At 45.6% G+C, this 13,840-nt stretch overlaps 1 protein-coding gene across 7 annotated transcripts in view; it reads left to right on the top strand.

Moving 5' to 3' along the window:
• akap11 (A kinase (PRKA) anchor protein 11) overlaps positions 1–13,840 on the top strand; it is a 32,878-nt gene that overhangs the window by 1,518 nt on the left and 17,520 nt on the right. For 5 of the 7 annotated variants that reach the window (XM_078262649.1, XM_078262643.1, XM_078262646.1 and 2 more), the window contains exons 2-7: positions 5,621–5,725; positions 6,335–6,445; positions 6,543–6,596; positions 6,722–6,853; positions 8,587–8,851; positions 9,278–13,694. In XM_078262649.1, the coding sequence (XP_078118775.1) occupies positions 5,663–5,725; positions 6,335–6,445; positions 6,543–6,596; positions 6,722–6,853; positions 8,587–8,851; positions 9,278–13,694 (5,042 nt within the window). In that variant the 5' untranslated portion in view covers positions 5,621–5,662. The remainder of the gene's footprint in view (positions 1–5,620; positions 5,726–6,334; positions 6,446–6,542; positions 6,597–6,721; positions 6,854–8,586; positions 8,852–9,277; positions 13,695–13,840) is intronic. The other 2 variants (XM_078262644.1, XM_078262650.1) reach the window with 2 other exon arrangements.

Below are 13,840 nucleotides of genomic sequence, written 5' to 3'. Positions count from 1 at the left end.
CCCCAAATTCAGTATCTCAGAAAATTAGAATATTACTTAAGACCAATACAAAAAAAGGATTTTTAGAAATGTTGGCCAACTGAAAAGTATGAACATGAAACTATGAGCATGTACAGCACTCAATACTTGGTTGGGGCTCCTTTTGCCTGAATTACTGCAACAATGCGGCGTGGCATGGAGTCCATCAGTCTGTGGCACTGCTCAGGTGTTACGAGAGCCCAGGTTGCTCTGATAGTGGCCTTCAGCATTGTTGGGTCTGGCGCATCGCATCTTCCTCTTCACAATACCCCATAGATTTTCTATAGGGTTAAGGTCAGGCGAGTTTGCTGGCCAGTTAAGAACAGGGATACCATGGTCCTTAAACCAGGGACTGGTAGCTTTGGCACTGTGTGCAGGTGCCAAGTCCTGTTGGAAAATGAAATCTGCATCTCCATAAAGTTGGTCAGCAGCAGGACGCATGAAGTGCTCTAAAACTTCCTGGTAGACGGCTGCGTTGACCCTGGACCTCAGAAAACACAGTGGACCAACACCAGCAGATGACATGGCACCCCAAACCATCACTGACTGTGGAAACTTTACACTGGACTTCAAGCAACGTGGATTCTGTGCCTCTCTCTCTTCCTCCAGACTCTGGGACCTTGACTTCAAAGAAATGCATCATTTACTTTCATCAGAGAACATAACTTTGGACCACTCAGCAGTAGTCCAGTCCTTTTTGTCTTCAGCCCAGGCGAGACACTTCTGACGCTGTGTCTTGTTCAGGAGTGGCTTGACACAAGGAAAGCGACAGCTGAAACCCATGTCTTGCTTACATCTGTGCGTGGTGGTTCTTGAAGCTCTGACTCCAGCTGCAGTCACTCTTTGTGAATCTCCCCCACATTTTTGAATGGGTTTGTTTCACAATCCTCTCCAGGGTGCGGTTATCCCTATTGCTTGTACACTTTTTTTCTACCACATCTTTTCCTTCCCCTCTCTATCAATGTGCTTGGACACAGAGCTCTGTGAACCGCCAGCCACTTTAGCAATGACCTTTTGTGTCTTGCCCTCCTTGTGCGAGGTGTCAGTGGTCGTCTTTTGGACAGCTGTCAAGTCAGCAGTCTTCCCCATGATTGTGTAGCCTACAGAACTAGACTGAGAGACCATTTAAAGGCCTTTGCAGGTGTTTTGAGTTAATTATCTGATTAGAGTGTGGCACCAGGTGTCTTCAATATTGAACCTTGTCACAATATTCTAATTTTCTGAGATACTGAATTTGGGGTTTTCATTGGTTGTCAGTTCTAATCCTCAAAATTAAAAGAAATAAACACTTGAAATATATCAGTCTGATATCAGACTGTATGTATGTATGTATGTATGTATGTATGTATGCACCATCCATCCATCTGATAAATCTGTCGGGATGGTTCCATACAACGCTCCTCACAAGTTAAATGAAGGATCAGTTCACTACTTTTTTTTGTTTTGTTTTTAAGATTACTTTTTGGCATTTTAGGTCTTCAATCCACACTTTCTTCTAAAGGCCCAGACACACAGAGCCGACGGCCAAACGAAGGCAGAAAAGGCAGTTGGACTGATCAGTCTCCCCAAATTGGTCAAAAAGTGCCTCAGAACACACCAAAGAACAGCAGGCGGCACTAATCTGTATTGTCGCCCAAAAATGAAAACCGGCAACTGATTGGACAAACGCGTCCCGTGGGTCTCGTTTCTCCGGAAATTTAATGACAGACTGTCATGGCGGCTTGTTCAGAATACGATCTCATATTACAGGGTGATGTGCAGTGTTAGTTTTCCACCAACATTGCATTTTGCATTTAGCACCTTCCTCCACATGTTTGCTGTGTCCCCCACATGGCTTGTGGCAAACTGCAAACTGGACTTCTTATGACTTGGTTTCAACAATGGCTTTCTTCTTGCCACTCTTCCATAAAGGCCCGATTTGTGGAGTGTACGACTAATAGTTGTCCTGAGGACAGATTCTCCCACCTGAGCTGTGGATCTCTGCAGCTCCTCCAGAGTTACCATGGGCCTCTTGGCTGCTTCTCTGATCAATGCTCTCCTTGCCCGGTCTGTCAGTTTAGGTGGACGGCCATGTCTTGGTAGGTTTGCAGTTGTGCCATACTCTTTCCATTTTCACATGATGGATCGAACAGTGTTCCTTGAGATGTTCAAAGCTTGGGATATTTTTTTTTATAACTTAACCCTGCTTTAAACTTCTCCACAACTTTATCCCTGACCTGTCTGGTATGTTCCTTGGGCTTCATGATGCTGTTTGTTCACTCTAACAAACCTCTGAGGCCGTTACAGAACAGCTGTATTTATACTGAGATTAGATTACACACAGGTGGACTCTATTTACTAATTAGGAGACTTCTGAGGGCAATTGGTTGGACTGGATTTTATTTAGGGGTATCAGAGTAAAGGGGGGCTAAATACTTTTGCATGCCACACTTTTCAGTTTTTTATTTGTAAAAACATCTGAAAACCATATAATTTTCCTTCCACTTCACAATTATGCGCCGCTTTGTGTTGGTCTATCACATAAAATCCCAATGAAATCCATTTACATTTCTGATTGTAACGTGACAAAATGTGGAAAGGTTCAAGGGTATGAATACTTTTGCAAGCCTCTGTGTGTGTGTGTGTATGTGTGTGTATGTATGTGTGTGTGTATATATATATATATATAACACACACACACAAAAAATAATGATAATATATACAATTCTCTACTTATTTTGCCTTATATTGTGGCAGCAGAATACATATTTAGCTGCTAGCCATGCCTTACTTGTATCTTCCCCTAATAAAAAAGGAAGCTTTTTGTCCTCAGTGTAGGCAGTGAAGCCTGGTATGCAATTTTTCAAATATGTGGTTCTTAAAGTCTTTATATTTGGGACATGTACATAAGAAATGTGATACTGTTTCGATGTCCTGGTGGCAGTGTCTCCCTCTCCCTCTCTCTCAGTTCTGTTTATCTATCCTCCGGCCACCCACACTCATGCAAAATTTGCCCACATCAGCTCCCAACCAAACAAGATTTTAGACTACACAGTTTGTGCCCTTGACAGGTTGTTTTGCTGTCTCCCTTCTAAGATGATCACAAACACCCCTCAGAATCCTTTGACTTTTCCTGCTTAGTTTCATTACATTCTTTCTGCAAACGATGATAATTAGCTTCATGAATCAGCCCTTGAGAATTTGTTCAAGCCTTAACTTAGTTACACTTAATTGCAGTTTTTCCACGACATGACTAACACCGAATACATGTGGCATTATGTGACCACATTGGTTGCATAAAAGGCAATGACGTAGGCCTATTTAGTTGATTCTCATATAGTGCATTACTGAATACTAAAGCTGTAAACTAAACATTAAAACATCCCAGGCTAAAAAAAAAAAAAAGCTGATTTGCCAATTACTTTGTTGTTGATCTCAGTTCGAGATAGTCCCAGCTATAATGGACGCCATTGTGCCTGCCTTCCTTGTGAGTGGATCGGGATGTACTGCATAGTTGAGGTTAGGCAGCAGCGGCCGGCTGTGTTGTTTTTTTTGTACAGCCCACCAAAGCGCCCGTGAGAAGCTAGGAGGTCCTGGATGACCAGAGGAAGCCATTGGCATGTGTTCTACCCCTCTGGTTCTCAGGATGCAGGACTGGCTGATCAATAGACCCGCCTGCCTGTGTCTAGACTCATCTAGCTGCTTTGGACCATACCTCAAAGGAGAGGCTTGGATTTCTTGGGAAACTTTTCCTTCTTGTACACTGTAAATATTTTGCCTCCCCCCCCTTTCAATGCTGCTTACCGAGTGTATTTCCCCTGCTCAGAGCACACACCCCTGCTCTCTCTTGCCTTGCTGTTTGATCTTTGATGCAGGCCCGGCTGTTTTTAAAGAATATCAAAAGAAGCAAAGGCCTACTATAGCTTATCCTCACCAGCAGGACAAGTCTAGGCCTACTTATAAGAAACTCGATTCATGTTATTTTCACACGGGCTTTGAAGGAATTGTGGTCTAGAAGTTTGGCTGTACAATCCCAAAAAAAATAGCAGGAGTTAACCTCCTGCTTATTTTTTTTGTATTGCCTCCTGTGGTGAAATGTTTTGTAATCTGTTTCACAGGCTTGACTCCGTTGATAACCGTTGGCTCAGGGAATTAGGGAATGGCACAGGTGCAGTGACATAGCTCTTTGTTGCATGTAAACCACTAGGGATGTATTCTAGACCCACGACGTTCCACTTCTGGGATTGCTCCGGTGCCGCAGGAAATACCGCCGGATGCATGTCTTTTTGCCGATGTCCGTCTCCTTCCTCTGTCTCTGTGTTGGCGTTCTAACCTCCAGTAGATTTCTGAGGACTATGGTTAACTGCTCCTCAGATCTCTGCAGGGTAAATCCAGACAGCTAGCTAGACTATCTGTCCAATCTGAGTTTTCTGTTGCACGACTAAAACTACTTTTGAACGTACACATGTTCCACCAAAACAAGTTCCTTCCAGAGGCTATTTGGCAGAGGCACCGTGGCTCCGTCCGGCGCTTAGCACCGCCTGAGACGATTGAACTTAAAATCATGTATGGAATTGTGGGTTGAGTGTATTGTTATGTCCCTATAAACTAGGGATGGGGAGAAAATCGTATGTATGGTGATTATTTTATTTTTTTGCGACGACTTTTAAAATCGGTTATTTATATTACTTTTTTTTTTTTTAGCCAATGATTGACCTAAATATTTTTTATATAGTGCCGCTGACGGCGACTACATCATATCTGTTTCCAGCAAAACAGACGGAAAGCAGAACATCCATGTTATGTTCTTCTTTATAGATGAAATAGATGTCAGACTGACTGACAAAAATATTCGGTACCGGTACCAATACCGTGACCTCAATATCGGCTCCTAAACAATACTTTTTTTCGATACCAATTTTATAAAACGTAAAGAATTTTCAACATTACGGCACAAATCAATTTTTTTTAAAAGATGATTTTTTTGGGGCTATTCTGCCTTTAATGGACAGGACAGCTAGGTGAGGGGGAGAGAGAGGGAAGACATGCAGGAAATCGTCACAGGTCGGACTCGAACCCTGGACCTCTGCGTCGAGGCATAAGCCTCTCAGTATATGTGCGCCTGCTCTACCACTGACCCAACCCGGCCACGGCACAAAGCTTTTACTTTATGTTTCAGCTCCTACTACGTGAGCCCCGTCTCTGTGTAACGTGGAGTTTTTCCTGCGTGTCTCTACGTGTAACGTTAGACAGCCAATCACAGACATTATTAGATCTCGGTAGAAGCATGCTGCATGCTTATTGGCTCTCTGACGCTGATGAGATTTACTCCTTAGGTTTTGAAACTGGGTATTGAATGACGAGGCGTTTTTCAATACTCGATACTTTAGAGGCAATTCGGTCGGTGCTTAAAAAGTATTGAATTCGGTACCCAGGCCTACTAGAGAGAGAACCTCAGACACAAAGCTCAGCTGTGGGGCTGAACGTGATGATATAACTCTCATAACGTTTTATGCTCTCTCTTTATTTTAGCAGTTTGACGTTATTCTCTAAACTTCCTTGCCATGTCACTAACTCTGTCATTTTCTATTGTCCTTCTCCCCTGGCACCTTTCTACTTACAGGTGAGCGGCCAGACAGCCAGGCCCGTCCAGCTCTCTGTTGCTATGGATGCCTGTGCACGTATTAGAGGAGTCCCCCTAAGGTCCAGGGCCTCAGTTCGGAAAGAGGTCTGTCTTCCGGGACATTGCATTTTCATTCTGCAACTATGTGTAGTGTGAGATTTCACTCACCACTCTCCAGTGTTTATTTATGGCAGCAATACCATCTGGCATGGGGCTTTTATTTATTTGCACATGATACTTAAAAGCATTTCTGCAGGACACATTGAAATCAAATTTAGCCTGCTCACAAAACACTGACTGCTGCATTTTCCCTGAACTTGTAATGCTGATGTTCTGTTAGTATGCAAGAGATCGTGTCTTGGTTGTTTGTCCAATTTCTGTTGTGCGTGATAATGCCGTACTACTGTACTTTTAACTCTTTGTTTTGTGTGATTGTGGTCTGTAGCTAGATGTTTAGTGGAGTTTCTAATGTGGTGAGATGTGTTTCCAATCGAGTGGATAGGCCAACGTGATCTTAAAGTGTTTTTAAATGTCAATCGGATTAGCTAGAATCTAATCTAAAAGTCATGCTTAAAAGCAGGCAGATACATAGAAGTAGATGCACACAATACTGTTCTTCACTTATCTTTTGTGCGTGCTACAGTGATGGATAAATACATACACATTGGTTTCTCATTATTTCTGTTGGTCTAAAAAGCACTGCATGTGTTGCAGACTGTGCGTGACAGTGGGCCGCAGTGTGTGAAGAACCTCTTTAGGAATAAAAAGGAGCTATGCAGCGTTGGGCTGGAGCTGCCACCCAGAGACACCACAAGACTGACAGAGGTTAGTCACACAGAAAGCAGTGCAAACAGATGCAAGAAGCTCAGCCATATTCAAACACGAGACGCATTAACACTGACCATCAACTGTGCTTTTTCAGATTCATTTTGTGTGTCTGCCTGGTCAGTGTGAAGGCGAAGATGTCACCCAACAGGTGTGTTTTCATAATTACAAACATGAGTTAATGTGATGAAATAAAACGTCTTCTCTGTAGGTCCTGCAATTATCCATTTGACCAACAAGCTAACGTGCTTCTGCATCTTCTTCTTCTCTCCCCAGGCTCTGTCGTCTATGCCGGGGGGGCTGTGTGAGCTTCTGAGGTCCCTGCACGTTCACAGCCTCAAGAATGACGAGGTCCTGCTGCTCAAAGACTCCCGCAGGCTGGCAGAGCACAAGGACACTGGGTCTCAGGTAGGTGACACATCTTTCATATTGAAGGTATGTGCTCAGTCAGCATGTTGAGCAAAGCAGAAGTGAGCAGAAGGCAGGGAAGTGAGGAGAGAGAACAATGAGAAGTAAGAATGAGCTACTGTACTGTAGTTTTTGGTGCAAGAAGCTAAATATATCCTAACAAAATGTATATTAAAAAAAAAGCACCAGTGGCTCAAGATCATTTCTTGTTTCCATAGAATTAGCTCCTGTGTTAATCAGAGACGGTCCGATACCATTTTTTGCTTCCCGATTCCGATACCTGAACTTGCGTATCGGCCGATACCGAGTACTGATCCGATACCAGTGTGTCATATATTTTATTATGTTTTAACAGCTGTATGCTGCTATCCCTGTATGGATGTGATATTTCTATCTTTGTTGTCAGTCTGGCTCAGGTTAAACTCTTTGTGAAACATGAACAATGAACGCCCCAGAACTTTCTTTCATTCTGCAGTTTGACAGTCAGTTATAACGGAAAAATAACATAAATAAACTACTTTAACGTAGATTTTCTTTAGGGCTTTATTACGTGGTATCAGATCGGTGCATAAACTCCAGTACTTCCCGATACCAGCATTTTTGGCAGTATTGGAGCCGATACCGATACTGGTATCGGTATCGGAACATCTCTAGTGTAGCCTTACCCTAAAGCTAGGGGGTAACTCAACAAGTGCTAATGAAACAAGAAGAAACAAGGCCTTTTACACTAAAAACATGCACATTTGAGTAGTCAAATGAAAGATATCTGACCCTCTTGGCAGATGTTTATTATATTTTAAGACACATTTAACTTTTAATGTTCATTAGTAAAACTGAATCACTTTTAATTGGTGGCATTTTTGTTGTATGTTCCTAAAATTCTTTCATTTGTTGACTGAATGGTTTCCGACACTTTTAGTACCTAGTAGATCTGAATGCAATCTAAGATCAAGTAGAGACATACTGTATGATGTTCAACAAACTAAAACAGAGTTTGGCAAAACTGCTTTTAGTTACAGTGCTCCAACTTCATGGAATGAGTTGCAAAATCAGCTAAAATTGCAGGTTTTTTATTTCACATACTGAATTCAAGTCCTACCTAAATCAAATATATCAACATGTCTGCACTTGTTTTTAAAATGTGATTTTTTTTTTTTTAATATATATTTTTTTCTTATTATTCCTGTCCATCCCTGTCTGCCTGTTACTTGTTGTCTGTTAAAGTGTATCCCCCATGTGCTACCTTATTGGCCAGGGCTCACTTGTAAAAGAGATTGTAATCTCAATGTAATTCTTTTCCCTGATAAAATAAAAAAATATTTATGGCCTTGTCTGTCCCTGCATGTAAACCACACATACCAAGTTTTTTTCTCACTTTTGAAGAAGTGCAGGTGGGATAGGCAGACAAAGATGTTTGTTTTTCAGCCCACGTTTGCAGCCTTGTCCTTCCTGGTCATGTTTGCCGTGTTTTGGTACACACAGGCCCTTGTAGCTCACTCTGTGGTTTTGCCGTCCGTTTCACAATTCACAATATCAGCTGTTCAGCTGATTGCGGGACACGATCACTTTGACAGTTTATATACTCTGTCTGCCTGTTGGTTACAAATGCTGTAATTTCTCTCTAAATGAGCTGAATACATCGCCATGTTTAACGTTTATTATTTCTCTTTACCTTCTCTTCCTTTCCTCTTCCCCTCTTTATCTCTTTCTGTGCTGTTTTCCTCTGCCTTTAGTGCTGGTTAAAGGCTGTGTGTGTGCTAAGGCATAATCCCAGCACGAGTGCCTACCCTCAGGCCAGTGTCGCATCTTTGGTGGGCTTGCTGGGGTGCTACATGGCAGGTGTACGCTATGCTTTGGAGCTCCAGGCTCATCAGAGGGGCACAGCTGAGCCCAGCCAGCCAGAGGAAGATGACACCAACCAGTCAGTCTCCTCAATCGAGGATGACTTTGTCACAGCCCTTGAGCATCTGGAGGAGGATGACACAGGAGACAATCCCTGTAGGTTTAACATCTAATGCTTACTGGCATTTAGTAGCTTCTGGTCTCTTATGTAGAACATCCTGTTACCCCATAAACTGAATTTAAATACTTCTGCAAAATCCAATATGGAGACCTGAATTTAAAACCCTCTGTTTTTTTTACCATCATAATCTATGCATGATATTTTCTTTAAAAAGTGGCAAGAATTTGAATTGTGTCGGTTCACTTGCAGATGGCACTCATACGTTATTTTCTAGTTGGGATGCACTTTCTCCTCTACCTTTTCATATAATCGAGGCACAATAAATGATCAGCGTTTGTTTTCAGTTAGCTTTCTTTTGTGGATAACTTTTTGTCATGTTTATCTTTTATCTCCTCTTTGTATGATCAGTATTTAACAAGTTTCTTCCCCTCTCCCCTTAATATCCATCCCCACAAATGCAGCTTCCTATCGCCATTTTAAAAAGCGTGATGTGGCCTCCCAGACAGTCCCAGCACACAAGAGAAAAAAGGAATTATCAGGCTCCCGCATTATCATTAGCTCATCTTCAAAAAAGAATTCAGCCAAACATAGGCCTGGTCCAGATGCATCTGTCACAGTGCAGAGGTCATCGGGCGTGGAATCCCAGTGGACATACTGCAGTCCCGGAGCTCGTCTCCCCTCACCTTTGATTCATGTCAGTGAATCGGAAGAGTCAGACTGCTCCAGCCCCAGCCCAATCATTTTTCTGGATGAGGTGGGCTACCAGAAGAGCCTGCTGGCCAAGCTAGACATCCCCCAGGTGCCAGGGGGGCCCAGAGAGCGAGTTGAAGACTCAGACTCTGAAGTCAGTGAATTCTTTGACAGCTTTGACCAGTTTGATGACCTGGAGGAGCTGAGCTCAGAGAACTGCGCTCTCTCACTGCCTCTGGACGCCATCAGTGCCCCAACCGCACAGAACCAGACCAGTGGGTCAGCATCCAAATATGTTTCTAGGGGCTGCTCAACGAAGGGTATGAATCCTCACCGCTTTGACCAGCGCACTCTCCCAGCCAATGTGAAAAAACCCACTCCTCTGAAACCAGGCTCTCCCTACTCACTTCACTCTGAGGTGCCTGACTCCCCTCGCCCAGTGCAGACCCCCTCTGAGGAGAATGGTGGCCCACTCTTCAGTCCTGTCAGCTCCTCGGCGTTCAGCCCCCTGGTGGACTCTAGTGGACCAATGGAGTACTTCTGGAAGGCAGATGAGGATGGACAGGACAGCTCAGAGCTACGTAAACCCCAGGATCTCTGCTCTCTGTATAAAACCTACTCGGACTTTGCCAGCAGTCTGTCCAGAGAAATTCTGGGATCTGTGTGTGGCTACCAGTCTGCCGTTGACATCAGTGACAACAAGAATCTCAGCTGCGTCTGCCACAAGGAATTCAAGAACCCTTCGGGCTACCTGATGAAGCTCTCAGAAATCCAAGAGACTGTAACAGTGGCCACGCTGCAGAAGAAGTCCCAGTCTCTTAAGGATGGCATTCAGAGGTTTGCCACTGACCTTGTGGAAATGAGCTTGGGCAGCGCCTTGCGAGACCTCCAAAAAGGTGTATCCTCCTGTACCACCACCTTGTGTCACCTGGCTGCCAGGCTCACCTCCTCAGTGTTTCAGATGGCCTTCCATGAGATTGGCATGCGCCACGCCTATGTGTTGAAAGAACGAGCAATCAATGGATTAGCTGGCTTCCTGGTCGGAGAGGCTGTGTCTGGGGCGCTGAAAGATTTTCTGACCGTGAAAAAGCAGATTTTCCACAGCACGGTGACACGTTTCGCTGCTGATCTGACTGAAGAGCTTGTGTTTGAAGGCATTATGGAAGTGTGTCAGTTCTCCCACCCCTCAACTCCTCTCACCCCTAGTGATTGGTCCTTTGGCCATGGGCAAGAGGGGGAGGAGGAAGAGGAGGAGGTAGTTTCCTCCTATGCTTCAGACTTGTCTGAGTCTGTTATCCAAGAGGCCTTCATAGAGCTCTCTCAGGCTGATGTTGCCTTCACTAGCCAAGCGGCTATTAGTGTGTCTCTGGACAACATCTGTTATGTCAGTGCAGAGAACACTAGTGCTCAAACCTGCAGTACCTTTGCCAACCAGCAGGTTTTAAGTGCCAGCTTAGCTGCCGCGGCCCCAGGGCCATCAGGAGAGGATGCTACCTGCACGGTGAAGAAAGCCCTGTTCACTGTTTCAGGCATGGCCAGCTGTATTCCTGTGCCCCAAGCAGGCCAAGCCCTCTCCCACCTCCAGGATTCTGAGGAGACCTGTCAGTGTAAGTCTAGCTTGTCAGATACCCCACAGGCCAGCCCCAAAAGAGTAACTTCATCTTCTTCTGACGCTACCACATCTACACAAACCCACCTGTACAGTCATGGAACTCAGACCCCCATACCCGGAGAAGACCCCACCCAAGGAAAGTCCCCATTCCAAAACTTCTCGGGCAACATGATGGATATGATAGTAACTGAGGCTTGTGAGCTAATAACTGCTTCTAAGATGAAAAAGAGTTTCGGTGACTGTGCTGATTTCTTTACAAAGACAATTGGAAGCAGAAGGGACTCTTCTTCTAAGCAGGAGGCGGTTAATTATGACGCTCCAGACGCTCCAGATTCCCCTTCACAGCAGGGAGCTTGCTTCAGATATGACTGCAGAGATTCTGGGTATGCAAGGAAGGGTGTCCCTGTTGAGCAAGCAACAGACCATGGCATTCCTCACATTTCCTTTCAGATAGGCTCTCAAAGCAAGGGGAGAGCCAGCTGTGAGTTAGACCCCAGGACCAGAGGTGTGGCTGAAACGCACCCTGTGATGATGGATACTCTTGATGTGCCGGGGAACGAGATGGGTGGACAAAGGAGGATATCTGTTCCTGGGGATGACTCCGCTCCAAGCTCTGGCCAAAAATCTGGCGGGACTCCTGGCACTCCTCCTTCTACCCCTCAGCAGCCCACTGAGGTGTCCAAGGAGAAACAGATAAAACAGTTCTCCAAGAAGCTGAAAAGCAAGCTGGCCAAGGAATTTTCCCCTGCTACCCCCCCACCCACTCCTCACTATCAGCCTGAGCCTGGCCCGGGGCCAAAAGACATCACCCCTGAGGCAGACAAGGCTGAGTTTATGCTTAGACTGATGAGGTCTCTCTCTGAGGAGGCAGATGGCAATGAGGATGAAGAGGAGGAAGAATTGGCAGAAGATGTTGGTGTTGGTGGCACTAACAGATGTTTAGAGATGGGGGGTGGCCGGCATGTGCTGAACCAGATGTCCGCTCGCAGAATGTCCAACAAGGAAGCCCTCCACTATGCTGAGCGGTTGGCTTGCCACATCGTCTCCATGGCAACTGAGATGGACACCCTGGGAGTTGCAGAGGAGGAGGAAGCGATGAGCAATGGCAGCGAGAAAAGGAGAGACAGTGTGGCTCAGTTCTCAGAGCAGACCCTAAACACCTTGTGGGTCTATGCTGGGGAGGTAGCAGGAGAGGTCATCAATGATGTGAAGAGGATGGTGAACGCTGCACAGCAGTGTCCATATCACAGAGCTCCCGGAAGAAGAAGCTTTGACAGATCTAGCTCTGATAATTTGTCTCACCACCACCCACACCAGTCGCAACCCAGTACAGACCTGAACAGAGACTGGAGGGTAGGGAGGCTGGCTGAACAATGGTCTAATGACCTGATAGCCTCGGTATTTCGGTCTCCCACCTCCACTTCAAGCACCATCTCCAGCTCCAGCTCTGGCCTGTCCTCGGAGTATCCTAGCTGCGAGAGTGTGACAGATGAATATGCTGGCTACCTTATCAGGGTGCTGAAAAAGGAAGGAGGCAGTAGGGAGTTGGTCCTGGACCAGTTTGCGAGCCGTTTGGCTTACCGCTCCATAAAACAGGGCTTGGCTCATGCCAGTCGCAAGATCAAGCAGAGATCCTCTAGCACCCGCCTTCACTCATCCAAGTCGTTGCCAGATGAATGGAAAGCTTCTGGTAGTGAAGCCTCGTCGCCCAAGGACAGAGTAGAGTCAGCAGTTTGTCCCTCAGGCGAGGATGCTCAATGTTGTTGCAGGGACTCTGAAGAGCCGAGTCAGAGGGAGTACATGGATCTGGTCAACTTTGCAGAGTCTTTAGCTTACAACATCACCTGTGATGTCACACGCAAGCTGCATCTTTCCTCTGCACGACTGCCCAAGTCTCTCACCGACTCCTGTCTTTATAAGAAATCCAAACTTGAAGACATGGCAGAGAATCTCATCAGGAACTCCTTCTCCTGCCCCATGTTGTCCAAGGAGGGTAAGAGCAGGCATTACCACAGTACAGGAAGCCTGTATGATGGAGGCTACAGGACTAGGGTGATGCAGGTCGTAGAGCATTATGCCAGGAAAATCGTGGATGACACTCTAAAGATGAGTCTGGCTTCAGTTGGACATTCATCCCGAGAGCACCAGAAGACCCAAGGCCACAACAGACACTCTCACACCCAGCGGTTGTCTGAGGGGCCATCACTGGGCCTAGCCCTGGGGGAGAGGGCGTGCCGTTATTGTCAGGTCCAGGAGTGCCTGTACTGCACAAAACCTAGCAGGCACCACCACCAGCCTGTATTACAGAGGAGGAAAAGGGGGTCAGAATGTCAAGCAAGGGCTGAGCGGCTCTCTAGCCTGGAGATTCCCAAGATCCACATTGACCTGGACCACAGGGCAGTGTTTGCAGGGGAGATGGTGTCCATGGCAATGGAGACAGCTAAACGGGAGATGAGCAACACTAGCCTTAATGCAGACAGTGGCATCGGCCATGATGGAACGAGCTATGCTGAGAGCCTGACTGCTGAGATCATGACGTCAGCCCTGTCCAACATCTGCCAGACCGGTAACAACAGGTAACCACACCAAGATTCACTTTAGTAGTTGCTTTTTTTTTGTCTTGTCATGTCCATATGTTCCTGTTATGGCTAGGGCCACGCATACATACTGTAGCATTTAAGGAGCTTTGTTTAATTTACTTTTTTGGATTGAAAAATCCAAA

Source organism: Sander vitreus, chromosome 11 (genome assembly GCF_031162955.1).
Source record: "Sander vitreus isolate 19-12246 chromosome 11, sanVit1, whole genome shotgun sequence".
NCBI lineage: Eukaryota > Metazoa > Chordata > Actinopteri > Perciformes > Percidae > Sander > Sander vitreus.
The sequence above is the reverse complement of the archived record's forward strand: the minus strand, read 5'-3'. Positions and strand labels throughout refer to the sequence as shown.